At 43.7% G+C, this 27,218-nt stretch overlaps 4 protein-coding genes across 7 annotated transcripts; 3 read left to right on the top strand and 1 right to left on the bottom strand.

The window, feature by feature from the left end:
* Positions 1 to 3,849: 3,849 nt before the first annotated feature.
* On the top strand, positions 3,850 to 7,556 carry LOC4327614 (probable LRR receptor-like serine/threonine-protein kinase IRK). Its single transcript, XM_026022113.2, has 2 exons — positions 3,850 to 5,371; positions 5,844 to 7,556. Exons 1-2 carry the CDS (start codon positions 3,990 to 3,992, stop codon positions 7,303 to 7,305), a joined length of 2,844 nt encoding a protein of 947 aa, XP_025877898.1. The 5' UTR covers positions 3,850 to 3,989; the 3' UTR covers positions 7,306 to 7,556.
* Positions 7,557 to 15,086: 7,530 nt separating this feature from the next.
* Positions 15,087 to 20,296, top strand: LOC4327613 (uncharacterized). Its single transcript, XM_015793295.3, has 12 exons — positions 15,087 to 15,217; positions 16,176 to 16,256; positions 16,332 to 16,502; positions 16,600 to 16,665; positions 17,186 to 17,254; positions 17,657 to 17,773; positions 18,105 to 18,328; positions 18,425 to 18,515; positions 18,632 to 18,700; positions 19,099 to 19,190; positions 19,609 to 19,672; positions 19,967 to 20,296. The coding sequence occupies exons 1-12, from the start codon at positions 15,137 to 15,139 to the stop codon at positions 20,069 to 20,071; spliced, it is 1,230 nt and encodes a 409-aa protein (XP_015648781.1). The 5' UTR covers positions 15,087 to 15,136; the 3' UTR covers positions 20,072 to 20,296.
* Positions 20,297 to 21,382: 1,086 nt separating this feature from the next.
* On the top strand, positions 21,383 to 25,134 carry LOC4327612 (protein FATTY ACID EXPORT 3, chloroplastic). 4 transcript variants are annotated; one of them, XM_015765746.3, is made up of 7 exons: positions 21,383 to 21,789; positions 22,247 to 22,634; positions 22,818 to 22,988; positions 23,340 to 23,386; positions 23,496 to 23,533; positions 24,493 to 24,579; positions 24,754 to 25,134. In XM_015765746.3, exons 1-6 carry the CDS (start codon positions 21,532 to 21,534, stop codon positions 24,575 to 24,577), a joined length of 987 nt encoding a protein of 328 aa, XP_015621232.1. In that variant the 5' UTR covers positions 21,383 to 21,531; the 3' UTR covers positions 24,578 to 24,579; positions 24,754 to 25,134. The 4 variants fall into 4 exon arrangements, 1 of the variants encoding a protein (XP_015621232.1); XR_010737152.1 differs by lacking the exons at positions 23,340 to 23,386; positions 23,496 to 23,533 and having other exon boundaries at positions 22,818 to 23,026; positions 24,475 to 24,579; XR_010737153.1 differs by lacking the exons at positions 23,340 to 23,386; positions 23,496 to 23,533 and having other exon boundaries at positions 22,818 to 23,048; positions 24,475 to 24,579.
* On the bottom strand, positions 24,575 to 26,840 carry LOC4327611 (transcription factor WRKY45-2). The gene is made up of 2 exons (XM_015765748.3): positions 26,490 to 26,840; positions 24,575 to 26,275 (listed from the first exon to the last, which is right to left on the bottom strand). Exons 1-2 carry the CDS (start codon positions 26,777 to 26,779, stop codon positions 25,723 to 25,725), a joined length of 843 nt encoding a protein of 280 aa, XP_015621234.1. The 5' UTR covers positions 26,780 to 26,840; the 3' UTR covers positions 24,575 to 25,722.
* Between the last annotated feature and the right edge of the window lie 378 nt (positions 26,841 to 27,218).

The raw sequence follows: 27,218 nt of genomic DNA, 5'->3' as shown, positions 1-27,218 counted from the left end.
CATTTGTTGACTGGGTCTACCACATTCGAGCAGACGCTATCAGTTCAATCAACAAACTGCCCAAACATATTTGTATACAACATCTCATATCCTCACAGAAAGCAGCTACAGTGAGTGATCTGTAAAGTCAATTGGTAGAAAATCTGCTGGGTGGCATTAAGAATAACATTCATTGTTTATGCAAGGGTGCAGATTATACTAATGCAAAATATGATTGTTTGGAGCAAAGCTACAGGCATCTGCATGTGGACGTGGATCTCAGAAGGTAACTTGTGCAGAAAGACTAATTGAGATTGCATTATGAAAGACAGCAGTAACACTAGCAGCCTGTGGGGGACACCATCAGCAAGACAGCAAAAGCCTGCATGATTCATTTCTTCCCCCACCACAAAGCATTGAGGTTTGCTCTCCTGCCTCACTTATTAAATCTCACTTTTCCGCTTAAACTGTTATAGCGCAGCACCCTCGTCGCTGTGTCTGGGATCCACGGCAGTAAAATAACATTGGCACATGCTTACTATACACTGGCTGTCTGTTAATTAAGTGTCATTGGCTTAAGCAACACTGCATTTAGAAAATGTTTACTACTGGGAATTCACAATGACAGTGACGTGAATGAGCTGACAAGGAATCTGGGGTGGTCTGATCTCACTTGCGTATTTTTAAACCGCGATTAAAAAAAGTCAATTTGATTGGATCTTTAGGTTTTGTACATTCTCTCGCCTAACTCTATCTGTCCTTTTATCTTTAACTTCCCTCTTATTGTTCACAATGTAATCTTGTACTGAATATACAAAATAGTAGAGCTGGCTCTACATTTTTCCGTAAAAAAGAGAAGAAAAACTTTAGGTGCTTAATGAGGTAGATAACGAGCCAAACCTTGGTAATTAACCTTAATGAGTTATAAAAGTCAGGCTCGGCTTGACTCTTGAAATGGCTCGTTAGAACATGTACAATAACAAACTATAAATCAGCTATAAGCACATGTGAATAGTGAGTAGAGAAAAGAGAAGCGGACAATAGTTTGTAGCCAGCTGCAGCACGGACTTTAAGATGATATGTGTATGATAGGTAAGACGCTGTGTGTATGATAGGTATGACCAAATATTAATGATGTACTGTATATTTGTAGTTGATTATTATATAAATTAGCTATTAGATTGACTATGTATGATTTGGAGCTAGTAGTTGGCTATACTATTAAACTTGCTCTTAAGATATATTCTATTTAACGAGCTTCATCTTATTTATATCACCTTTATAATATCAAAACATTCTATCACATATTAATATAATAACAAACGCTAACTAATAAAGAGTTCATCAAATATAAAGAGACTAGTCACTACTTCCTCCGTTTCACATTGTAAGACTTTCTAGCATTGCTTACATTCATATAGATGCTAATGAATCTAAACATTATCTAAACATTATATATATATATGAGCAATGCTAGAAAATCTTACATTATGAAATGGAGGGAGTACTATAGATGAGAAAGAAGTCTTATTCTAAGTTTGTTTTAAGTCGGAACATTTTAATCTGTGATCATTAATTCTTATAAATTCATATAGTTTATCATTATAGGTTTTATATTTTCAATCCATCATGAAACATACTTTCCTACTAACATATAATTAACATTGTTGTCAAACCTCACATATTGTAAATAAAATCTATAGTAAAAAAATAGTTATGTTTAACTTAGGATAAACTTAGAACAACAAACTAATTCAAAACAGAGTAGAGTAGAGTGCTAGAGAGCTAAAAACTTATAAGCTCGGTTTGACTCATTATGACTATAAGGCTCAGTTCCTTTGTCTGGGTTCCCAACCCCTCCTTCTCGTTTTCCGCGCGTACGCTTTTGAAACTGCTAAACGGTGTGTGTTTTTGCAAAAAGTTTATATACAAAAGTTGTTTAAAAAAATCATATTGTTTCATTTTTGAAAAAAAATAGCTAATACTTATTAATCACACGTTAATGAACTGCTCTGTTTTTCGTGCCGAGGGAACCGTTCCCAACCACTAGTGTTGAACACAGCCTTAAGTCAGAGTTGATCCAACCCATATAAGTTTGGAGTTTTTTTTAACCCCAGTGATTGCTACTTCCTCCGTCGCACCATATAATTATTCTTAAGATAGCCACGAGTATTAAGAAAATATGTGTAAATGATTAGAGAAAGATTATGATTGGTTGAAAAGAGAAAGTATGTGAAAAATTAATTAAAAATAATTATAATTGCTTAAGAAGAGGTGATATATGAAGAAATGATTTTATTTTAGAACAATACACTGCACATTTTACTTTGTAGTACTACGAACAAGTTTAATAGTATAGTCAACTACTAGCTCAAAATCATATATAATCAATTTAATAGCTAATTCATATAATAGTTACCTATAAACATATACTACACTATTAATATATGGTTCCACCTGTCATACACAAATTGTGTATTAGAGTTCCGTGTTACAGCTGGGCGCTGGCTACAAATCTGTAGCACACTGCTATTTTCTCTCATTTTTTTTCTTGATATGTAGGCCGAGTTTAGATCCAAATTTTTTCTTCAAACTTCCAACTTTTCCATCACATCAAAATTTTCATACACACACAAATTTCCAACTTTTCCATCACATCGTTTCAATTTCAACCAAACTTCTAATTTTAATGTGAACTAAACACACACGTATTTAGTTGTTTATAGTTCTATTATTGTACGTGCTCTACTAGCAAAAACTGTATAGGATTCTACTTTACCAGCATTGTCCTCGGTGCCTCCTGACTCCTGAGCAAGCAAGGCGGTAAATTTTAAATTTTCAAATAAGTTGCACTGAACAATGCTCACCAACCGGACCGTGAGGGTGTCCCAGTTGCTGTGCTGCGGCGCTACTCTTGCCCTGGTTGCTCCGGATCGCAATAAGTTCCCCCATAAATGCTGCCATTCGGAGTGGCCGCTGTAAATGAAGGTTGTTGCGACGCATTGAATACAAGCAACCTTCAGACACTGCAGACAGCCGTAGGCCAGGAACCAGGAGCTTTTAAAACCTCTGACCCTCTTTTCCTTTGTGGTGAATTTCCAGAGGGTTTGGAAAATTGGGGGTATAAAACAAACTCCGTTTTGTTACACTAGAACGAAACTTCTAAAAAATTGTGCTCTACTCCTACTCATCAAAATACTTCTACTAGTAAGCTCAACTCCTTTAAAATTCCTGCAAAATTCCTCGAAACTAAATAGGCCCTAATTAAAGAGGAAGATATATACTTACTATATCATATCATATCTTCAATAGCGAAGCCAATGATGTCGTTTAGTTTAAGGAAACAAATAGCATTTTTGGACGATTAACTAGTTTCTGTGAACGTCAAAGGTAGTAATTCATTGTGGAGTAATCAACAACAGAGCCTGAAGTCGTCCTGCAGCCCCGCCACCGCATAATGCTATAGGAATACGTAACGGTGACAGTGATATCGGAGGCGATATAAATTGTGGGACTCCATGCTTATCAAACGATGTTTGGAGGAAAATGTTGCAAGTCCATAATGGTAACCTATTTAATTCCATTTCAACAAATGAAGCTGTGGAAGATAATTTATCTTCGAACAAGCAATTAAAATTCACTTAATATCAATCATATGTAAGATTAATTATATAGTTTCCACCTATGAATACCCAAAAAAAGGAGTCGACAACATGAGCTAAGCCAAGATTAAAGCTGTACCACCATTTTTTCTCTGCAAGATAAAACCATAGAAATCCAGAAAGCCAAGAGAAATCATTTTGTCGATTCCTATTTGTTCTACTCGTAGCACATTAATAGCAGCACAAGGCCCCCCATCTCCTCTCCTCTGTGCTTCCCTCACTGCGCCACCACTCCACCACCTCCACCTCCTCTCCAAAAACTTGCCTTGCCGCCGCAAATGGACAAGGCGCCGCTGTGATCCCTCCTCCCCATTGCGTTCTCCCGCTTCCTCCTCCTCCGCGCGCGAGATGGCCGCCGCCTCGCCGCTCGCGCGGCTCCTCGCGGCGCTGCTCGCCGTGGCGGCCGCGGCGACGGCCGCCACCGCGCTCACCGACGACGTGCTCGCGCTGGTGGTCTTCAAGACGGGGGTCGCCGACCCGATGGGCAGGCTCGCCGCGTGGACGGAGGACGACGACCGCCCTTGCTCCTGGCCCGGGGTCGGGTGCGACGCGCGGGCGGGGCGGGTGACGTCGCTGTCCCTCCCGGGGGCGTCGCTCTCCGGCCGCCTCCCGCGCGCGCTGCTCCGCCTCGACGCGCTCGCCTCCCTCTCCCTGCCGCGGAACAACCTCTCCGGCCCGGTGCTCCCGGGCCTCCTCGCCGCGCTCCCCCGCCTCCGCTCCCTCGACCTCTCCTCCAACCGCCTCGCCGCCCCCGTCCCCGCCGAGCTCTTCGCGCAATGCCGCTCCATCCGCGCGCTCTCCCTCGCGCGCAACGAGCTCTCCGGCTACATCCCGCCCGCCGTCACGTCGTGCGCGTCGCTCGTGTCCCTCAACCTCTCCTCCAACCGCCTCGCTGGCCCCATCCCTGATGGCCTCTGGTCGTTGCCTTCGCTCCGGTCGCTTGACCTCTCGGGCAACGAGCTCTCCGGGAGTGTCCCCGGAGGCTTCCCCGGGAGCAGCTCGTTGCGGGCGGTGGACTTGAGCCGGAACCTTCTCGCCGGGGAGATACCGGCGGACGTCGGGGAGGCGGCGCTCCTCAAGTCGCTGGATGTCGGGCACAATCTCTTCACCGGCGGGTTGCCGGAGTCGCTGCGTCGGCTGTCCGCGCTGCGGTTCCTCGGCGTCGGCGGCAATGCGCTCGCCGGGGAGGTGCCGTCGTGGATCGGGGAGATGTGGGCGCTGGAGCGGCTGGACTTGTCCGGGAACCGCTTCTCGGGCGCCATCCCTGACGCCATCGCGAAATGCAAGAAGATGGTGGAGGCGGACCTCAGCCGGAACGCGCTCGCCGGCGAGCTCCCCTGGTGGGTGTTCGGCCTGCCGCTGCAGCGCGTCTCGGTCGCTGGGAACAAGTTGTACGGGTGGGTCAAGGTGCCGGCGGATGCCGCGCTGGCGCTGCGCGCGCTGGACCTGTCGAGCAACGGGTTCTCCGGCGGGATCCCGCCGCAGATCACCGCTTTTGCGGGTTTGCAGTATCTCAACATGTCCTCGAATTCCTTCGCGAGGCAGCTGCCCGCCGGCATTGGCGGGATGAGGCTGCTCGAGGTGCTCGATGTGAGCGCCAACCGTCTCGACGGCGGCGTGCCCCCGGAGATTGGCGGCGCAGTGGCGCTCCGGGAGCTGCGGCTGGGGCGGAATTCATTCACCGGCCACATCCCGTCGCAGATTGGGAATTGCAGTTCCCTTGTTGCATTGTGAGTTCTTTTTACTCCTACTTCTTTTAGCATGTATTTTTTATTGAATTAAATCAAATTCGACGTCATTGCGGTTGCTTGTTAGTGAGGTTGACTAGTTCTATTTGTTTTTTGTATTATTTCCTGCATGCTTTGTTGGCTTTCAGTTTCGTAGGTTGTGCAGAGACGTTGTAGAAAGTGATAGGAGACAAGAGATCCTGATGTCTTATTTTCTGTTTGGACCCCCAAACCGCAAAATATGGGTCTGTGTCATGTTTTTTGCTCGTATCCCAGTGTAACCTGGGCCCTCATTTTCTTCGATACACTCAAAACTGAAGTCAAATGTACATGAATAGGATCTTGAGCATTTGCTTCAATATAGTATTAAACTGATCAATTCGATCAAACCGTCATATTATTTGGTTACGGCGATTTAACATTATGAACCATTTTAAGTTTTTAACCAAGACAATGTTTTGCTCTTGAAATGCAGGGATTTGTCACACAATAATCTCACAGGGTCAATCCCTAGCACCGTAGGCAATCTGACCAGTCTTGAGGTGGTTGATCTATCAAAGAACAAGCTGAATGGGACCTTACCAGTGGAGCTATCTAATCTGCCCAGCTTGCGCATCTTTGATGTCTCCCACAACTTACTATCAGGGGACCTCCCAAATAGTCGTTTCTTCGACAACATCCCTGAAACCTTCTTGTCTGACAATCAGGGCCTCTGCAGCTCGCGGAAGAACAACTCCTGCATTGCTATCATGCCAAAGCCCATAGTGCTCAATCCCAACTCCTCGACAAACCCATTGTCGCAGGCCACACCGACTGCCCCTAGCAGCATGCACCACAAGAAGATCATATTAAGTGTTTCCACCCTCATTGCCATTGCAGGTGGTGGTACCATTATTATCGGGGTGATCATCATATCTGTTCTCAACCGTCGTGCCCGTGCCACCACCTCTCGGTCAGCTCCTGCTACTGCATTATCTGATGACTATCTTAGCCAATCCCCAGAGAATGATGCTAGCTCAGGGAAGCTTGTTATGTTTGGAAAAGGCAGCCCAGAGTTCAGCGCTGGTGGGCATGCCTTGTTGAATAAGGATTGTGAGCTTGGTCGAGGAGGTTTTGGTGCAGTCTACAAGACAGTGCTGAGAGATGGCCAACCGGTGGCCATCAAGAAGCTCACCGTTTCTAGCTTGGTCAAGTCGAAGGATGACTTTGAGAGACAGGTGAAGTTGCTCAGCAAAGTGCGACACCACAATGTCGTCGCACTAAGAGGCTTCTACTGGACTTCGTCGCTGCAGCTCCTCATCTATGATTACCTGCCCGGAGGAAATTTGCACAAACACCTCCATGAGTGCACGGAGGACAACTCGCTCTCTTGGATGGAAAGGTTTGACATTATCCTTGGAGTTGCTAGGGGTCTGACACATCTGCACCAGCGTGGGATCATCCATTACAATCTCAAGTCCAGCAATGTTCTGCTGGACAGCAATGGTGAACCCAGGGTAGGTGACTATGGTCTTGCCAAGCTGTTGCCGATGCTGGACCGGTATGTGCTGAGCAGTAAGATCCAGAGTGCACTGGGGTACATGGCACCAGAATTTGCTTGCAAGACTGTGAAGATTACCGAGAAGTGCGACGTGTATGGCTTTGGAGTGCTCGTGCTGGAGGTCTTGACGGGCAGGAGGCCGGTTGAGTACTTGGAAGATGATGTAGTTGTGCTATGTGATTTGGTGAGAAGCGCACTGGAGGAAGGTAGGCTGGAGGACTGCATGGATCCCAGGTTATGTGGTGAATTCCCCATGGAAGAGGCCTTGCCAATCATCAAGCTGGGCCTTGTTTGCACCTCGCGGGTTCCATCGAACCGGCCAGACATGGGCGAAGTGGTGAACATTCTTGAGCTGGTGAGGAGTCCTCAGGATAGTCTAGAGGACGAGCTGGTTTAATGTCTCTTGCCAACTCTGTTCTGAACGGTTCTAGGCGTTTTTTTTTCCTTTTTGTTTTAATGAGATGCATATAGTGTAATGCTAGGTGGGAAGAAATCAGAGAAAGCAAAGAGTGGTATGGATCGTGAAATGCTTGTAGTTTGCTTGAAGTTTTAGGGAGGTTGCAAGGCTATTTTGTTGCTTCTCGGCAATTCTTTGATCCATTTCTTGGAAGAGTTGTTTTGCCATGTGGGCATTGCCTCGGTGCCGCATATGACGTCTCACACCGTGACACAGTCATACAACTGAATGAATGATGATGTTCTTAGGGTGTGTTTAAGGATAAGAGGATTGAGGAGATTGGGAAGATACGCAAAACGAGGTGAGCCATTAACTCGTGATTAATTGAGTATTAACTATTTTAAATTTTAAAAATAGATTAATATGATTTTTTTAAGCAACTTTCATATAGAAAATTTTTACAAAAAACACACCGTTTAGTAGTTTGGGAAGCGTGTGCGCGGAAAACGATGTGCATTCTTACTCTCTATCACCCAAACAAGGCTGTGTTTGCTGGGGGAGGTTGGGAACAAATCTTCTTCGCACGGAAAACGGAGCGGTCTATTAACGCATGATTAATTAGAAATTAGCTAATTTTTTTCAAAAATGAATCAATATGATTTTTTTAAGCAATTTTTGTATAGAAACTTTTTGTAAAAAACACATCGTTTAGCAGTTTGAAAAGCGTGCACGCGGAAAACGATGGAGAGGTGTTGGGAACCCTTGGGTCCGAACACACCCTTAGTAGTGTTGCTCTAACATTTTTGCTTTCAAATGTGTGGTAGATTTGACTCCACTGTACTGGTGAGTGTCAATACCAACAGCCCAAGCCACAGCAGGGTGTTTGTACTTGAATTAGGGGTACTGTATTTTACTTCACCAGTGACTAAAGTAAATCACAAAAGATGTACAGAAAATAATCAAGAGATGCTAATGTTGTACAGTAGTACTACTAGTACTGAACCATCACTTGAAGCTTGGCATTGTTTCATGATTGGTAGAGTTTTGGCAGCCGTTGACCCTGTGGAATAGGGAACAGTATCCCTCTGCCTTCCCTCCAGCAGGGGTGCCCCCATTTGCGCGAGGATCCATGGACTCACCTGTCCTTTGAAGCTTCCAAAAACATGGGCAATGAGACCCTGTTTATAATCACATCGAATATTTGAACACTAATTATAAATATTAAACATAGACTATTAATAAAACTCATCCATAATCTTGGACTAATTCGCGAGACGAATCTATTGAGCCTAATTAATCCATGATTAGCTTATGTGATGCTACATTAAACATTCTCTAATTATGGATTAATTAAGCTTAAAAAAGTTATCACACAAATTAGCTTTCATTTATGTAATTAGTTTTGTAAGTAATCTATATTTAATATTTTAAATTAGTGTCTAAATATAGAGAATAAAGTTAAGTCCCTGGATCCAAACACCACCTGAATGGCCCGTGCTGCCCTACCACGTGCCCGCGTGTTGGCATCGTGCCAGAGGCTCTGACCGCCTGTGGCGGCAGCAGCAGCAGCCGCAGCGACGGACGGACGGATGGGATCGTCGTCGAGGCTCGTTTCGTGCAGCTCTCGCGTGACCGTCAGTTGGGAGCCCGGTTCTCGTCGACGTTTTTTAGAAGGGGTGGTGGTGTGTGGGTGGGTGTGAGCCTGGGCCCTGCCTGCTGCCGCACCACTCCGGCGGCCACCACCACCACCACCACAGGAATTGAATAGATGGCCTTAATTGCAGCACCTACCCTTTTGCTCCTCCTCCCCTTCTTCTTCCACCTCGTGCAACTGTGGATGGAGTGCGTGGCAAGCGGGCTGCATTTACTACTCGCTCTACCTTTCCTCCTCCCTGATCTGCAGGAGTGGAGTAGCTTCATAGCTTCGCAGTAAACGTAGAAGAGGGCAGGGGCTTTCATGGCATCGGCCGCAGCAACAGTGCTGTGGTGCGGTGGTGTTGGTGTGAGGACGCCGTTTCGATTTGTGCTAAGGCCTGGTTTAGTTCGCAACATTTTCGTTAAACGTCCAATTTTTCCATCACATCGTTCTAATTTCAATCAAGCTTTCATTTTTAGCGTGAACTAAAACACACCCTAAGCTAGGAGCTCAGGAAATATTCAAAGATTAAGCTGGGAGCTCGGGAAATATTCAAAGATTTTGGGTTTGGGAATCTTTATATTCAGATTCTGTAGGATACATGTTTCAATTTGCTCCTCTTTTTTTTTCATGCTCAGGATAAAACAGGAGTAAGGTTGAAGGATGCTTGTATTGCAGGAGCAACTCAATTACACCTTTGCCTGGAGTGGAGTGCTCGACTGCTCCTACTTTGTTTCGTTGCCGGCAAAAAAAAAAAGAATGAAAGAAAGACAGCCACGTAAAAAGAAAAAGGACCGACAGAATGAATCCATGCAATGAACAAATTATTGAGGGTGTGATGATGAAGATTCAAATCAGAACAGTGCTATAATATACCGAGTGTCCGCACCAAAATTGGAAGTTTAAAGAAAAAAGTTGGAAGTTGATGTGAGTACGAAAGTTTTAGGCCTAGTTCCTAACTTTTTCTTCAAACTTTCAACTTTTCTATCACATCGAAACTTTTGTACACACATAAACTTCCAACTTTTCTCTTCAAACTTCCAATTTTAGCGTAGAACTAAACACATCCTTGATGTGATGGAAAAGTTGAAAGTTTAAAGAAAAAGTTGGGAACTAAACAAGGCCTCAATAGACGGTAGAAATCCATCACTCTCTCCGTTTCAGTTTAGATATGTAAAAAATGCAACAAATGTCATTGGCAAACGTCCTATTCTAAAAATACTATCGACGAACGCAATTTCAACAAATATTGTTGTACAAACCAACTTACCATTAAAAATACCATTATCGTTAGGGTTTCACTAATTTCTCTCCGCTAAAATGTGATGAGGTTAACAAAGAGATGCAAGTTGATTTGTACAACAAATATTGTTATCCAAACCAACTTATCATGAAAAATACCATTATCGTTAGGGTTTCACTAATTACTCCATCGTTTTAGTATAGCAGTACTACCATGTTCTTAGAGTGGATTATTGCAAGTGTGATTCATTATCTGGAGTAGGACTTTTGCTTTTGATTCACTCAGAAGGAACATCCATAGCAAAATATGATATCGATTGTCGTCAAGATGTAATGAGCACTACTCATTACTCAAGAGTGCATTGCTTAAAGGGCCACGTCACGAGGCCTCGAATAAACGATTTTTTTTAGATAATGAAATATAACATCCCAGCCTTTGCTAAAAAAAAGCTACAACCAATTATTATAAAGTAGCACTTCAAAAAAAAGTGTAGTTCAGATAAAAAGAACACACTAAACAAAAACAATGGTAACCAAGCCAAAATAAGGAGAACACATTTATTGAAGTCTATTTGTGAACCTCCACCCATAATTGGCAAATAGTTGCATAACCATCGACTCCAACCTGCGGCATGCAGCCTTTAGGAATTCCCCATCATCCTCACACCTTTGTAGCTGTGCCAAAAACCGGAGCCAGTGCATTGCCCTAAAAATTACCTGTATATATGTAATAGATAGTGATTTGTCAAAACCAAATCATTTCTACTCAACTGATGGAACGAGCAGTGTCAAAGAGGCTAGCCTAGCCTGTGATAACGGCAATCAACTGATGGTAAAATCGTCACGGCCGCCGCGGGGGTCGCTGGGGCGGGTTTGTCGCGTTGCTGTTGCGAAGATTCGGAGAGGAAAGTTCTAAAAAAAAAAATCGGAGATCGATGAAATCGGCTCGCACTCGGACCAATGCCAATTGACGACACATGGTTTGACCACGACAAAAAAAGAAACGCTACTCATGTTGTCCTACTGTCCTACGGGCTTCTCCTACGAAGAAAAACCGTATCCCGAGATGTTCCGTGGACGACGCGCGCGCGCTGTCCCGTGCCGTGCCGTGAACGGTCGTCTGCCCTAGTACTCCTACCGTGCTGTGAGCCCGTGATTTTTGCCCGTTTCGCAGGAGAGGCGCCCGCGCACCTGGGCGCCGCGGTCGCGGATGCGGATGCGGATGCGGCGTGGTGGGACGGTGTGTGCGATGGCGAACGGCGAAGGCAGGGGCTTGGGGCTTCGGGGGCGCTCATTTATGGTGGGCGGCAGGGTGGTGGTGTGTGTGGGTGTGAGCCTGGGTCCTGTTTGGTTTCATGGGCCAATGTTTAGCTCTCACCTTTTAGTCTTAAATTAGTCCTCAAGGATCTAAACATGTGGTCTAATTTTAAGCTAATGTGAATTAGCCCCCCTCAAAACATTAGCCCCTCCAAGGGGTGCTGATGGGGCTAATTTTATGTGGGGACTATCAAAAAGCAGCTTTTTCTCTCCTTCTCTCTCCTCTCTTTCTACTCTCTCCCCACCTTTTAGCCTTGAATTAGCCCATAGATCCAAATATACCACCATAGGCTAATGTTTAGCCTAACAATTTATGACTAAATATTAGCTGTCAAAATTAGCTCTGGACTAATCTTCCAAATAGAGCCCTGTGAGCGTCGTGGCCGTGGAAACAAAATGTGTCCCATTAGATTGTGTGGGTGCTTCGCCCCACACAGCTCGCCCATTAGATTGTGTCCGCAATCGATCGTGTCAGCCGTCAACCAGACAGCAACAACAGTGCTGTGCTGCTACGGGGAGGGGAGGGTGTGGGGGCTGCATGTGTCGTCCACTCTTGCATGCTGTTTGACTAGTACGTGATGCACATACTAGTAGTCTAGTGTTACGTGGTAGTTGGGCACGTTGTGGGCGTCTCGGAGTCGCCACGAGCACACGAGCCGAACAAAATCCCAGTCCATTGGACCCATTTGGCCTCGTATATATTCGTTATAATTAAAAAGGAGAAAAAAACATATCCAGAGATTAAAATTAGAAAATCGGCTAATAAGACTCGGAGTTTTAACCTCCGATCCCCTTGACCTCGATGCTTTGGTAGTCATCATGTAATTTTCCCTGTTCTTTCTGCAACAAAAGTTGGATAAAATTTTAGATACTCGTGGCACGCTTTTTAAATCGTTAAACGATGTGTTTCGTGTGAAAACTTTATATATGAAAGTTGCTTTAGAATATCATATTAATCTTTTTTTCAAGTTTATAACAATTAAAACTCAATTAATCATACGTTAATATTACCTCGTTTTGCGTAAAAAACTTAATCTTTATCTTTAGGAGAAAAGAACACCGCCTTTATTGTTGGCCGATCTTTGTGCTGATTCATGCATGCTTCATCCGCTAGATTGTTTCTGTCCTCGGCAGTAGCCATGGATGATATATGAATACGCTAGACTCCGACTCATGGTCGAGAGTCTAGTCAATCTAGGTGATTAGATGATATACTGTATAATACTTCTGTCAGGGTTATGGGTACCACATACCTAATAGTAGTCGACTAAATCTCGGCATGACCCACCATATACCATGTCTTATACGAAAACTGACCTCGGATATGGAGGGAGTTCCGAATAAGGAAAGAGAACCAGAGTTCTACATGGAAACGACAAGAACTCTCAGATTGTATCCATATTGGTTTTCCTAGTTCTGCTTGGACAAGGGGACACCTATGGGTATAACTACAAGGCCCCTTAGGAGGAGAGGGGACACACCCACCATAGAAGACACGGAACAATAGATCAAGACAGAAGATCAACATACAAGCCAACATACGCCAAGACAAGACGCCAGATATCAACTTCAGAGATAGGCATGACTAGTCCCCTACGGTGCCTATGGCTACCGTCAGGAGAGACATAACGCTATCTCTGATCTCGCCGGATGCGGATTCGAGGAGGAAGTCTACCCTGGTGTCGACTATGAGTTAGAACTTCAGACCGCCAAGTCGACAACAGTTAGATAGGCTACCCCAAGTATTGTATTGGTGTGATTATGGTGAATAAGAGCAATGACCGGCTTCGGCCAACAGGATGTAGGGTTATTACCTGACAATTCAGGGGCCCGAACCTGTATAAAAATCCTCGTCTCTGTCTCTTTTACTACAATCTCGCGTATATCCTAGTACCAACGATCCCCATACTATGCAAATACTGAAATCGCGACATCAAATGTCGACAACTTCCTCCATCCACAAAAGTTGCACATATTACTTTTGTCACCAAGATCAAGGAGAAATTAAATCATCTTGGATGTTACAAAATCAACGAGTAAATGTAAACAAGCAATCAATGAATATTTAGATTACTCATTGGGTTCTCACAAACATTTAATTTATCTCTTCATTTAAGTCTTAGATGTATAAAGACTACAAATAAGAACAACTTATTTGAAAAACTCAAATGTGAAACATGTCTAACTTTTATGGATGGAGATAGAGTATATCATCGGCTTTTTTAGCACGCGTATAAATTCACTTAACATGTTTGGAGTACTAGTGGCACAATAATAGCCAGGTGCAGCCACTCACGTACAACCCCTTTAGAGCAGGTACAATAGCAGGCTATAAGCCAGCTGCAAACATATTTTAAGAAGATAAATAAGGAGAAAGAAGAGCAGCGGGCTACAGATTTGTAGTCAGCTGTAGCACGGACTCCAAGACGCAGTGTGTGTATGACTGGTGGGACCAGGTATTAATAGTGTAGTATGCAACTATTGATGAATGAGCTATTAGATTGGCTATAGATGAATTGGAGTTAGTAGTTGGCTATACTTTGCTCTTAGCCTCATTCAGGCTGTGTTTAGATCCAAAGTTTGGATCCAATCTTCAGTCCTTTTCCATTACATCAACCTGTCATACTCACACAACTTTTCAGTCACATCATCTCCAATTTCAATAAAAATTCAAACTTTGCGCTGAACTAAACACAGCCTCAGTCGTTGATTAAGAAAGAGAAAAACATGACCGGAGATTAAAATTCTGTTCCGCCGCGTTTGCCCTCGTCAACTAATCTTCAAACCCTAGTGACATCGTTCGAGAAAGAACCCAAAAGAGTAAACCCGGCTACGGGGGTTCGGAATTTTTATCTCCGAACCCCCTTGACCTTGCTTTCACTCGTGCTTTGGTATAAGACAGTGAAAGAGAGAGGAGATTTCATCTCCATGTACATAGCGACATGTTATGTGAATTTGCGGTGATCAGATTCTGCGGCTAAAGTTGTGTGCTTATGTTGTTCCTGCATGTTTCGGTTGCTAGATTGTTTCCTTGGGCGGAAGCGGCCATGGATGATACTGTGGTACTACATGACGATTCATTCTTTAAGAAACAAAGGGAGCGCAGTGGAAAATGGTGAATGAAGATTACGAGATGGCTGCGTTCGTTCCATCCAACACTACAGAAATTTTTAGCGCACGATAAAACTCATTAGCATGTAATTAATAAAATATTAACTATTATAAATTTAAAAAATGATTTTCTTTAATTTTTTTAAACAACTTCTATATTTTATTTTAAAAAACGTATCATTTAATAGTTAGAAAAATATATTGACGAAAAATAAGTAAGATGAAGTTTGGAGTTTAAGAAAAGAACTTGTTCTCCCCCTAAGCCGAGCTCGATACCAGCCACGAGCTCTCGGGCGCAACTAGCACAGGAAGTGAAGTTCGTAAATTAATCAGAAAAGAAGCCCGTGGGCTCAAAACGCTCCAAATATTGCCTCAGTACGGCCCAATTCACTCCGAAGGCCAGCATCCATTGGGCCATTGGCCCATTGGCCGCTCCAACTGCAACTTGACCCTAACCATCTCTGCCCTCTTCTCCACTTCCCCCATCTCACCCCCAAGCTCGGCGCAACCTCTCTCGACGTGCTAATGGCGGCGGCGGCGGCGGACTTCGCGGCGAGCAAGCGGGCCATGGCCTACGCGCTCTGCAAGCACCTCAGCCTCGATCCGGTGATTCCCCGACTCTCTAGCCATAAAACCGTGGATTTCTGTTCTGGTCGCTTCGAAGCAAAAGCTTTCTCCTGCTATTGTTGTTGTTTAGTGCTGTCGTTGTGCAGGCTAAAGGCCGATTTTCTTATATTTCCGTGTTGAGGTCTTGGTTGTTGAAGTTCTTCGGGGGGATTAGTTCACTCGTAGTAGTAGTATTTAGTATTTGATAGACTCGTGAGGTGAATCTCATAATGCGATTGTATTGTGCTGTCGGATTTAGGGTATGGTTACTTCAAGCGTATAGTACGTAGTTGGGGAGTCGAAAGATATGCAGTTATCTGCTGTACAATTGTTCGATTTGTGGCAGGCCGTGAATTGATGGGAGCAGTAGTGGATTTTTTGCATCATATACTATATCCACTATGCAAACCATGAGTCCAGGATTGAACAGGATCGTCCTTGCTGTTGATTAGCTTCGTGCTTCTCTAGTTCTCTTAATTACTCTAAGCAGTGCAATTAGATGATTAATCTAGTTAGCTTCCAATGTTTTTGGCTGCTGCCTGCCACATAGTACTATGTCACAGTCTATACCTTGTAAATTGTAACAGTTACTCTAATACTCCAATAGAATCAATGTGCAAACGCTTTTACCAAATGCAACATATGCCCTTGTAGTCAGCTCTTAATTAAGTAGCTTGCTACCTTAGTTCACATAGTGCCTACTCTATTTCTTTAACTGGTGCCTGGTCATGGACTTGATACTCCTGAAATCTGACTTGAATATTTGACTGGTGTACAAGGCACAACGTTTGTTGTATTGCTACACTGTTGGCCCACTTATATGCACTTCACAGTTCACCGTTCATTACTAGTTCATTTGGACAAACTTTGCCTGGCTCACTCTTATAAATCTCCAATTGCACAATTGAGTTCTACCTGGGCTGGAAGCTTCTACTAATTTCTGCGCTGAATATTACAGAATACAATATCCAGTACAAGTATTGAAGAGAGTGATATTGCCACCCTGTTCTCACATATTGTGAAATCGAGTGAAGATGAGGTAACTGTTTTTCCACGCATGTACACTAATAACACGTAGTACTACTTATATATTGACAGATTTCTTCACTGATAGGTACTGAAATGGGTTGAATTTTCCAGCAATTTTGTTGGAAAATGTGGAGAACAGCATGCATTGCTTGGTAATCTGAATCAAGACTTGTCCCAGAAATCAGTTCTGTTGGGTAATGGTTTTAAACCATCAGTTGCTGATATTGTTGTGTTTGCAACCATACAAGTTTTTGTGGTAAGTATGATGTGATTACTCATTTGTATGACCACCATCAATGGTCATTCATAAAAGCAGAAGTTCTGAGATTTTAACCTTTTACTGCTTGTTTCAGAGTCATCTTGGTGAAAACGAGTTGCAGAAATATCCACATGTATTGCGGTGGATGGACTATATCCAGGTTCGAAATAAAACTTTATTTATTTTGTACTATCATACTTTGTTAGTATCTTTTTTCATACTACCTCCGTGCCATAATATAAGCACATCTAGCATTTGAAATTTGTTCCAAAATATAAGCACGTCTAGAGTACTAATTCACTCACCAACCACCCTAATTTATGAGGGGCATCATAGTCTTTTCTGCTTAACCTTAGTCTTTGCTAGAAAACCTAGATTTGCTTATATTTTGGAATGGAAGTAGTAGTTTGTTGCTATATGTTGTCAACATGAAGTACATGTGCCCTTCATTCTGGATAAAATAACCAAACGCATATAGTTTTTTTACCGTTTCTCTTGACAGTCCCCTATGTTGCTTTCTGTGGTATACCAGCACTGAGGTGAATGCACATACCATGTTTTTTTTCCTTGTTTGTTGCCTGGTCTTATTACCAGTTTGTTCATACTTTATACCTTAATAATCAGACCCATATTACCATTTTATTTTTACATCTTATGTGAGTACTTACTGATTGACGCAGAACATCGTTGATTTTGGCACAACAGTACAAAAGGTTAACTTGACCAAATCTGTCTTCGATCCACCTTCTGTAAGTAAAGATCCTTTCCCAATGTGGGCTAGAAGTATTACATTTTGGGGGTACACATATTCTTGAATTCCTTTGTTGTATACTTTCAGATGTTATAAGAGACAGAGTTGAAGAAAATTAACTCTGTCAACTTAATGCAACCTACTGTGTTTAAATACAATTTTGTGCTTGGTCTGAAAATACCTGTACATGTTCATATCAGTTTATGTTTAGGATCTGGTTGATATAAAACCTTTGTAAGAACTACTGACATAATCTGTGGAAGTGCCATAGTGCTGGGAAGAAATATAAATATCAACAATTTTTGTAAAATAATCATACAGTATTTCCTGTTCAGTATGCTATTTGAATAAACAAATTTGTTGAGGAGTAATTGTACAATTTCCTATTTCTGTGTGACAGCATCCAAAGAAGGCAGATAAAGGTGACACTGATCCAAGTTCAAAGAAAGTTGTTTCAGGACAGAAGAATGTGGGCAAATCGGATGCAAATGTTGATTCCAAGAAAGCTGCACCAGAGGTAGTTCATTATGCAATTATGCCAATTATCACTAGTACTTTGCAGTTCTGGATTAGTATGATATTATCTCAGAGAGGTATTGGTAATTCATGTTACTTTGAAGATTTGGCTGGAATTGATATTATTGCATTTTCAACTCTTCTCTAGCTGCAATTCATGTAGGGTCTCATGTGCAAATGCAGAACAAAACTCTGTGGACTTTATGTCCAATAAAGCTCTTTAATCAGCACATAAAGTATTAAAATGCTTTATGATGTACAGATATCTGTTGTGGAAGCTATTTTTTTCCCCTTTCAAGTTAGTTGATTAGTTCCTTTGTTGGTTGAATCAGAATAAAGCTCCTGAGAATAAGGCAAATCCTACTCCAGCAAAAAATAACAAACCTTCTGGGGATAAAAAGAAAGCCCAGGAGAAATCTGCAGGAAAACCAAATGAGGGAGTTGCGGATAAAGCTCCACAGAAAACTGCAGAAAAGGACTCAGAATGCAATGTCAGTATCCTGAATATACAGGTTGGCCTTATTCGCAAAGCATGGAAGCACCCATCTGCTGACAGGTACCCATAACTTTTCTGCTTATGCAACAATTCAAAATGGTTCAACAGTTGTATTGTGCTCTTTGAACAAATATTCTAACTGGTCTCTCTTTTCAGCCTCTTGGTTGAGGAGATAGATTTGGGAGATGGCAATGTGCATCAAGTTGTTAGTGGGCTTGCCAAGTTCTTCAGCCCAGAGGAACTTGTTGTGAGTATTTAACAGCAACAATGGACTTGAATTATTCCTGTTCATTTTTCTTGCCATGAAATTGTTTCATCCAAGATTCTGTTTTCTGTAATAAACAACTGCCTTTTCCTTCACAGAATCGGCATGTTGTATTAATCACGAATGTGAAGCCTGGGAAGCTGCGAGACGTAATGTCTGCCGGATTGGTATGTTCTATTCCATAAATTATATTTATGCTCGTGTACAGGCAAAGCATCTTGATATGTGTCAAGCAGTTGATTTATAAACTACATCCAACATGTGACAAAAGATCCATGAGCCTATGATGGAATACTAGCTTTAAATAGGCATTGCTGTAGACCCCAAATCATTAGGTCATGTGTATGCTCTTGAAGTCTACTGTAGTACATCTAAAATAGGCAATGTAACACTTCTCACTGATGAAACAATGAACTATTTTAGAAGTGAAGCCTCACCATGTGCTTGGTATCACTTATTTAGTCATTTGTGTTCTTTCTCCAGTCTTAGAAATGGTAGGAATATAAACTTTAAGTTAGGAAGTCCTAATTTCCAAATGTTGTTTTCACATTGAACATATTGCCAGGTCTTGTGTGCTTCAAATCAAGATCATACAGTTGTAGAGCCATTGATTCCTCCAGAAGGAGCTAAGCCTGGAGAGCGTATTTCATTTGCAGGGTAAGAATTATGTTGTATAGATGTGATATCTGCATTAAAATTTTAAAAAACGTGTTTGTGCAGTTCTGGGGAGCATGTTCTGTTCAATTTGACCTATTTGCATTCATGGCTTTAAAGTCAGCTTGCACAAGCTTATATGCAATTACTGTCTTTTAGATTGTTATACAAGTTGTCCCCTAATATGTTGGTCGTAAGGGAAGTCCAAACAGGATGGACCCATGTTGTGTGATGATCTTTCTGTCGTCTTTCAAGGAAAATAATATTTTAGCGTAGTTAGCATTTCGGTTGTTATTAGTAGTGTCTTGTGCTGTAGAAATTATTTGATTGTGTTTGGTGTCCTGCACCGTTTGTGAAGAAAAAAAATGTTTATAACTGTCCACCTTTCAGTTCAGTTAAATTACTTATCCTTCACATATAGGTTTGATGGGAAGCCAGAAGATGTTCTTAATCCGAAGAAGAAACAGCTCGACAAGATCACACCGGTATGCTTTTACCAATGCGCTATTTTTGCATGATGCTCTAAGTTATTTTTCCCTTTTAGCAATCACATGATTAGTCTGCCCTTCCAGCACAATCTGGGTGAATTAAATCAGTTGTCATTTCTTTTGCACATCTGGGTGTCATTTTTTACATTGCCTTAACAAATTCAATAATTAAATACAGACAATTCACAAATCGTGTTTGCTATGCGCTGAGTGCTCTTGAAGGCTGTTGTGTATCCATTTGTATATATACTGCATGAATCAACCAATAATTAAATTTTATCATGCACCCAGGATCTTCACACTGATGGAAATGGAATTGCAACATACCGAGGGGTACCCTTCACTACATCTGCTGGTCCATGTAGATCTTCTGTTCCTAATGCGAGCATTAAGTGAGCAGTTATTTTAACAGATTCCAAACATTGTTGTGCTATAACACATGCTAGGTGGATGTACTATTTCATCTTGCATCTTATTACATGCCCTATCAACTGTTGTCAGCGTAGCGTCCATCTACTGTGATATCTAATAGAAAATTTTGACTAGCCAATGTGAAGAACATTTGTATTACCTTGCACCAAATGCAAAATCCTTCATGAACACGGTTGTTTTCAGGCAGGATTTCTGATGAGTCAATTTCTCTTTACCATTTAGACATTTAATTCAAATTAATCAATGCAATTCTAATCGGCAAAATCAAAGTAATTGCTGGTAGCTGTTCTCAGGAGCAATACCTTGCTTCTTTCGAGGGTTAGCATGAGGCCATGAGTATCGATTTCTTTCTTGTGGAGTTCTTTTTGCCTGCCTTCCGTCTTATGTCTCACATGCAACAGCTTGGCATAAGCAATGTATGTCATTTGAGTCTTTTTCTTTGTATCCATCGTGCTGACATTGCTCCATGAGGAGGGCAAATGCCCCTCCTGGAGAAGCTTTGATTGCGGTAATCAATAAAGGAATCGATTGAAATCTGTGTGGTTGAAATGAAACTGGGTATGTATCTGAAAAAGAAAGTTCAGGCTGGGCTCATAGTTGAGATTCAATCGGTTAGGTATTCTAGTGTTTCAGATTCAGGGAAAAAAAACAGCTATAACATCCACAGGGCTTCTTACGGTTTTGTTTTGGTCTGCCCCCACACGTCAGTGCCTGCCACTGCATCAGCAGTACACAGTCGACAATCTCTACTGTAGGAGACGTGTGCTAGCTTATGCTTATGTGATCTTTTAACTTGTTGAAGCAATCAGCATTGGGCATGGTCACCTTAAAGTATACCTTTGTCCTTTGAGCAAAGAGATGGAGTGCATATAATTATGAGCAAAAGAGATACATCTAATTGTGATCTTTGGGTGTTTTCAAGCAACCATCCATTTGCCCCCACGTTAATTCTCGCTTTGGCCCTCGTGCCCTGCGCTTATATGCATATCACCTGGACTATTTACTGATATAAATTGAACGGCCAAAAAAAAATATACTGTAGCTTCACTGCATTTTTCTTGCTCGATGTAGAGGATCCGATTCGAGAGTGAAATACTGTTACTACACCAATGGACGGCGCATATTTTCTTGCCGCGAGCACAAGGCCAAAGGTTTGATTGACAGAACGTCCACTTTAAAAAACCTGGTTGAAACAGCTGAAAACGAAACGAATTCCAGCCCACCAAACACAATTACACAAACACCTCCGAGAGCTCCGAAACCGAAAGCCCCCTCACACGAAAACCCCACCAAACTCTTCTTCTTCTTCTTCCCCCATTTTCCTCGCGTTCCCCTCGTGCCGCCCGCCTCCGCCGTCGCGTCCCCGCCGCCGCCGCCCGCCTTCCCCGAGGGGCGCAGCCGCGGAGCGCCCCACCCCCCCCCCCATGGCCGCCTCGCTCGTCCACGCCGCGGCAGCCTCCGCCTCCCCCGCGCCGGCCGCCCGCGTGGGGGCCTTCCACCCGCTCGCCTCCTCCTCCCCATTCCTGCGCCTGGCGTGCGCCACCGCTTCCTCCCCCTCCACCCGCCGCCGCCGTTGCCTCGACGCCCCGCTCAGGGCGCTCTCGGCGGGGTCACGCCTCGCCGCCGGATGGGGCGCCCCGCGGACTCGCCGCGTCATCGCCACCTTCGCCGGAGAGGAATCTGTGAGTAGTCTCGCCCTTTCGAGATCCTACCCGCTGGTGGCTGCTTCTATCGTATTCCTCTTGTTACTGTCAATCCGATCTGTGTGGTTTTATTTGGTTGACTAGTTTTTTTTCCCCTCCCATTTTCTGTGCGTGATGCGCGGATGACATAATCTCGGTGTGCTTTTACAATTTTTTGCTGCGTCAAGTGATTTTTGTCTGACTATTTCGAAGCGTAAATACGTAATGCATACCAAACAGTTTTGCCTAATGTTAATGCGCTTTTTGAGATGCCAAATGTCTTGATCAGTTCATTGCGCTAAATAAATCCCATGTTTGACTAATGTCGGTGCGTTTCGTCAGGGTTTTGAACTGAGTTCTTGTGGCAAATTCCTTGTTTATTCTGTTGCTAAATTGTGGTGCTTAAAACATTTGTCTAGAGTTCACAACTTATGTGGTTGAGTTTGCCTGAATTCAGGTGGGCTCAGAATCGGGTGATGACAAGGAAAAAGGGAAGGGTGAGATGAAGCCTGAGGAAGCTCAAGAAGTGTGGAAGGAGATGCTTAAGCAGTTCAAGGATGAGGCGCAGCGAATGCACGGCCTGACATTGCAGGCGTATGGTGTCTACTCCCAGAGGGCAAGGGAGGTGCTATTAGAGGCCTCAGAGAAGCTGAAGATCCACGCAGACAAAGCACAGAAGGATCTCAGCGTGATTGCCACAGAGGTTGGTGAGGAGGGACAGGAGTATCTAAAACTCGCGGCTCAAAACTCGCCAGACTCAATTAAGGATATTATCGAGACATTCAATTCTCTTGGCAAGTTGAAGATATCAGAGTATGAGGATTATCACGTGGGCATTCCCTTTGGTAACTAAAATGCATTACATATTTTTCTTTGTAGAATTTCCGTTGATAATTAATTTGATACTGGGGAATTGACAAACACGTAATAAACCGAGAAAGTGTGTCATTCGTTGTGTAGGCACTTTAATGCTGCCTTGTTATGTAGGTTCTCAACTTTAGTTCATGGACCTGCCCTGTTTTTTGTAGGTACCTTTCTTACCGTAGGAGGTTTCCTGAACTTCATGCTTACTGGGAGGACATCTGCAATTCGTTTTGGTATTATTCTTGGCTTTGCGCTGTTAGCTATGGGCATCTCAAGTTTGAGATCTCAAAGAGCAGGTGGCCGTCGTCCTCGTCTTCTGCTGAAAGGACAAGCTGGTTAGTTCATTTCTTCTGTCTTTTCTTCTCTTCAGTTTGTATGCCCTTTTCATAATTTAAGTGGCATAAGAGTAGCATAGCTGGTCTCTTGTGTTGATCCTTGATACTCATGTTCTCTGTTTTTATGTGACATGTCTAGTTACTGGATATATCCATATTAGTTCAAGTTAAATCAAACAGGGATGACAAGTATGAATATTTCAGACTTCTAGCTATTATCTAATTGGAAATTAAGAATTCATCATCATTTTACATTGAAAAATGAACCCATGATTTAGCTTGCTGAACCAAGTCATTGGATTGTTGTCCTTTTACATTGCAAATTTATTGACATATTTGACTTTCATGCAGCAATTGCAAGTGTCATCTTCTTCAGGGAATTATTAATTTTCTTCCACGTATGATTTCTTTCTTTGCCTTCAATTGCATTGCTAAATTCTAATATTCATACTTGTTCTCACCACCATAATTTAGTTTTAACCTTTTTTTATTTGTTATATGGTGTAGTATGGGTGGTTTCCAAATATTTTCGTGGTCCTTCTCAGGTGAGTGCATGCTTAATTTTTGTACTTGCTCTGATATTGACTAACAGACATCTAGCAATGTGTTAACATGTAATGTGGTGATCCTTGCATATTTTTGGTTCCTACGATGAGATTTCTTAAAAACAGTTTCTTTCTATGACTAGTAAGCGTCAATTCCTTGTACAGAATTTGCCTTGATTATACAAGAATTTTCTTACCCATATGCCTTTGATGTTCCTGTTATCCTGTGTTTTTTCTTATAGATTTCTTCTTATTTACTGTACATTTCCCCAAACTGTATCTATCACCTAGACTGCAATCCAATGTGACAGTCTGACAGTTTTTTTTTTACATCTGTCACAAATACTACTTTTCGCTGAATATCACCTGAGTGCCTTCTTTTTTCCACAGTTAATAGTTCCATTTTTTATACTCCCTCCTTCCAAAAGTCTAAGACCTATTTCATTCTTTGGTTTTTCCAAAAGTCCAAGTCCTATTTGTAGTCACCATGTGCTAAATTAAATTCCCAAGAAGTCATTCTATTACTTATTGGTTGTATACATAGTGAATGAATTAATTGCTTCTTGGTCTTGGTGCAAAAAGAAATAGGTCTTAGACTTTTGGAAGGAGGGAGTAATAAAACTGTTGGCACGTTGTGTGCTGCTTCAAAACTAAACTTGTCAAACCAAACATGAGCAATGTTCCTTTAAATGCAGTGACCTGTAAGTAGTTGATGGCAAACAATATATTTGGCCATGATTATTCCAAATCTCCAATGACTTACTAGGTTTCATTTTGAAGTTGTTCATTCAGTGGTTATCGTGCTGTGTTTTATTTCTTTAGGGGCGTGTCACATATCACAGTTTTTTTTTATTGGGGTCCTAGCCACTATGGCCATTTTAAGCTTATACAGAAGAAATACATTTGTTGTATGTATGAAAACCTTTATTTTTTTAAACTAGTTTTGAATTGTTCTGCAGTGGGGCGGTGACAGCCTTTTACACTCATCGTATTATGACTGGTGGTCACAAAGGTCCAAGCTCCGAGAGTACTGCAGAGAACTAATGGTAACACTTGACAGTTTTACTTTCATGCTATTTTCCCATGCATGTACAGTATACAAATAGGTCTATAAACACTGCCTATGTGCTTTGATAAATGATAACTGAACTAGTTACATGATGTTACGCATAAATGATAAAACCAATTGTCGTTGAACTCACAACATGGCATTTCTCTAGGTTACACATCACCCTGGATGAATCAGATGATCACAGGAACTTGGGTTTGAAGATTGACTGGCCCATTTGCTTTCCGTTTCCATCCCCATCAAACTCAAGCAACCCTAGTTTGTCTTTAGTCCCCAAGTGGCTGTGGACTTTGACGGTTGGGTTCAGAAGACGACTTGCATGCATACTCGTCCTCGCAGTTGCGCTCCTTTGTTCTCCCCATGTAATATACACATTCGCCTCGAACAACAATAAGAAATTGACCTCCAAAGGTCATAGATGTACCTAGCTGTTTTCTGTTTCTTCTGTTTATTTGATGCAACGTTGTTGTGCTCTAAGCTTGTGATATTCAACAACATCCAGTGAAATCCAGCAAAACCAGTATTCGTTTCAGCTTGTTGCTATTGGTGGTTAAACTAACCATCTGATCCTTAACCCTGTACCAAGCATGATATTGCAATTGAGTGTCACTACTATTACCATTATTACAACTAATGAATCCATTCGTTCACATGGGACATGGTGGCCGGTTTTTTGTTACCATCAGAAGTGCGTCAGTTATGCGTCAAGCTGACGGTCTTGTGTTCTCTTTGGCTGCTCTTCTGGACATATATGCTTGCAAGTAGTAGGAGTAGCAATTCTCTATTATTACCTGCTCTGTTGCTCAGCTTTGCCATTTCTTGCCCCTTTCACCTGCCATTTTTCTTCTTAGCATGTGTTTTTCCCCTGTACGTCAACGTCAACACATTCAACTCTTCATTACGAATTCTCCCATATTAACTCTCACCTAATATACTTTGTCAATCTAAATCCCTTCCTGAATTAAAATAGTGCGTGCGATTATCTGACGAACTACTGAGGCTATTAACTTAAGCGCAAACGCGGGAAATTCGATAGTTCCCGCGAAATTTTGTGCGTTTTGCAAAGACTACTGCACTCTTGGGGCAGCTGGTGTGCTACTGATCACGAAGCATCGAAAATTCAGAGGGAGTTGATGACGAATTCCCAGTCGAAGCTGCCATTCAAGAACTCCCACACCGGCGACGCCGACGAGTCGGCTCCGGCGAGGTCGAATCCCACCACGTCCAGCTCCACCTCCGACGAGAAGGAGGGAGACCACCCCTGCGACGTCTCGCTGGGAGCGTCGCCGTCGCAGCTCCTCCGCTCGACGGCGAGCGACGACGCCGGCTCACGCGAGGCCATGTTCCAAGCGGCGGCGAAGCTCGACGCGCCGGAGTTGATGACGGCAGGTGGCATTAGTTCCCCGTCCCGGCACGCGGCGGCGGCGGCGGCGTCGCCTCCGCAGGTGTGCTCGCCGTAGTAGGCGATCACGAACGCCGCGGCCGGGTCGTCCTGCGACTGCGACTGCTGCACCCGCCGCGTGGCGAGGCAGCCCTGGCCCCTGAACGCGCAGCGGTAGTAGAGCCTCGGGTGCTTGCAGCCATTGATCTCCTTCTGCCCGTACTTCCTCCAGATGAACCCGTCCGTCGTCGTGCCGCTCCTCACCTCCCTCACCGCCTCCGCGCCACGCGCCCTGCGCCAAACCAAGAAATCACCTGTTACTACCTTGCATGATAGAGTACAAAACCGTACCGTTACCACACGATTATCGCGGTTATCATGCACGGTAACCTTTTCGATTTTTAATACCACGATATATCTTACGGTTACCACACGGTTTTTTCGATTTTTGATACCACGATATGTCTCGCGGTAGCCGCGCCAAAAAACAATAAGGGGAACCTCACCTTCTTTTGGTCGGCGTGACGGGGAGAGAAGGGGAGGTCACGGCGGCGGCGGCGGCGGACTCCGCCGCCTTCCGCTTCTTGCCGGTAGTAGCACCAGTGGCTCCTCCCCGGTTCAGCTTGGCGATGACGCGGTCGCAGCAGCGGAGGATCTCCGCGGCGAGCTCCTGCTGCTCATCCCCTGCCTGCGCCGGGGACGCCGCCCGGAGCAGCTCGCCGAGGTACGCCGCCGACTGGTACCCCATCGTCATCAGCTCCAGCACCACCGCCGACGAGCTCCCCAGCATCGCCATGCTCCTCACTCTCGCACGACAACTCTCAGCTTGGGAAAACCGCGACGCCGTGCAGTGAAGTGACCCCGCACATCGCGTCGCGTCCCGTATTTATAGAACCCCGCCCCCACCAACGCGGGGTGGGAAGGAAGCCCGCGCGAACCAACGCCGCGGTCGCAACGGGCCCAAGGGCCCAAGGCCAACCAACGCGACTGACAAGGGAGCAAATCAGGCTCAGCGACCGAGCACCCGCTTTGCTGCTGCGCGATCGACAACGAGATCTCCGCCCCGCCACTTCACTCGGCTTCGGCAGCTCGATCACCTGGCCGCAACGTGATTCCCCTTCCGCTACTACAGTACACGTAACTACTCTGTCGATGTCCCCAATTATGGCGTTGTCGCGACCCATCGATGGAGCGAGGAGCCACACTGTACACTAGTGCTACTCGGTCACTGTACT

Source organism: Oryza sativa, chromosome 1 (genome assembly GCF_034140825.1).
Source record: "Oryza sativa Japonica Group chromosome 1, ASM3414082v1".
Lineage (NCBI taxonomy): Eukaryota > Viridiplantae > Streptophyta > Magnoliopsida > Poales > Poaceae > Oryza > Oryza sativa.
This window is presented reverse-complemented; position numbering and strand designations above follow the sequence as displayed.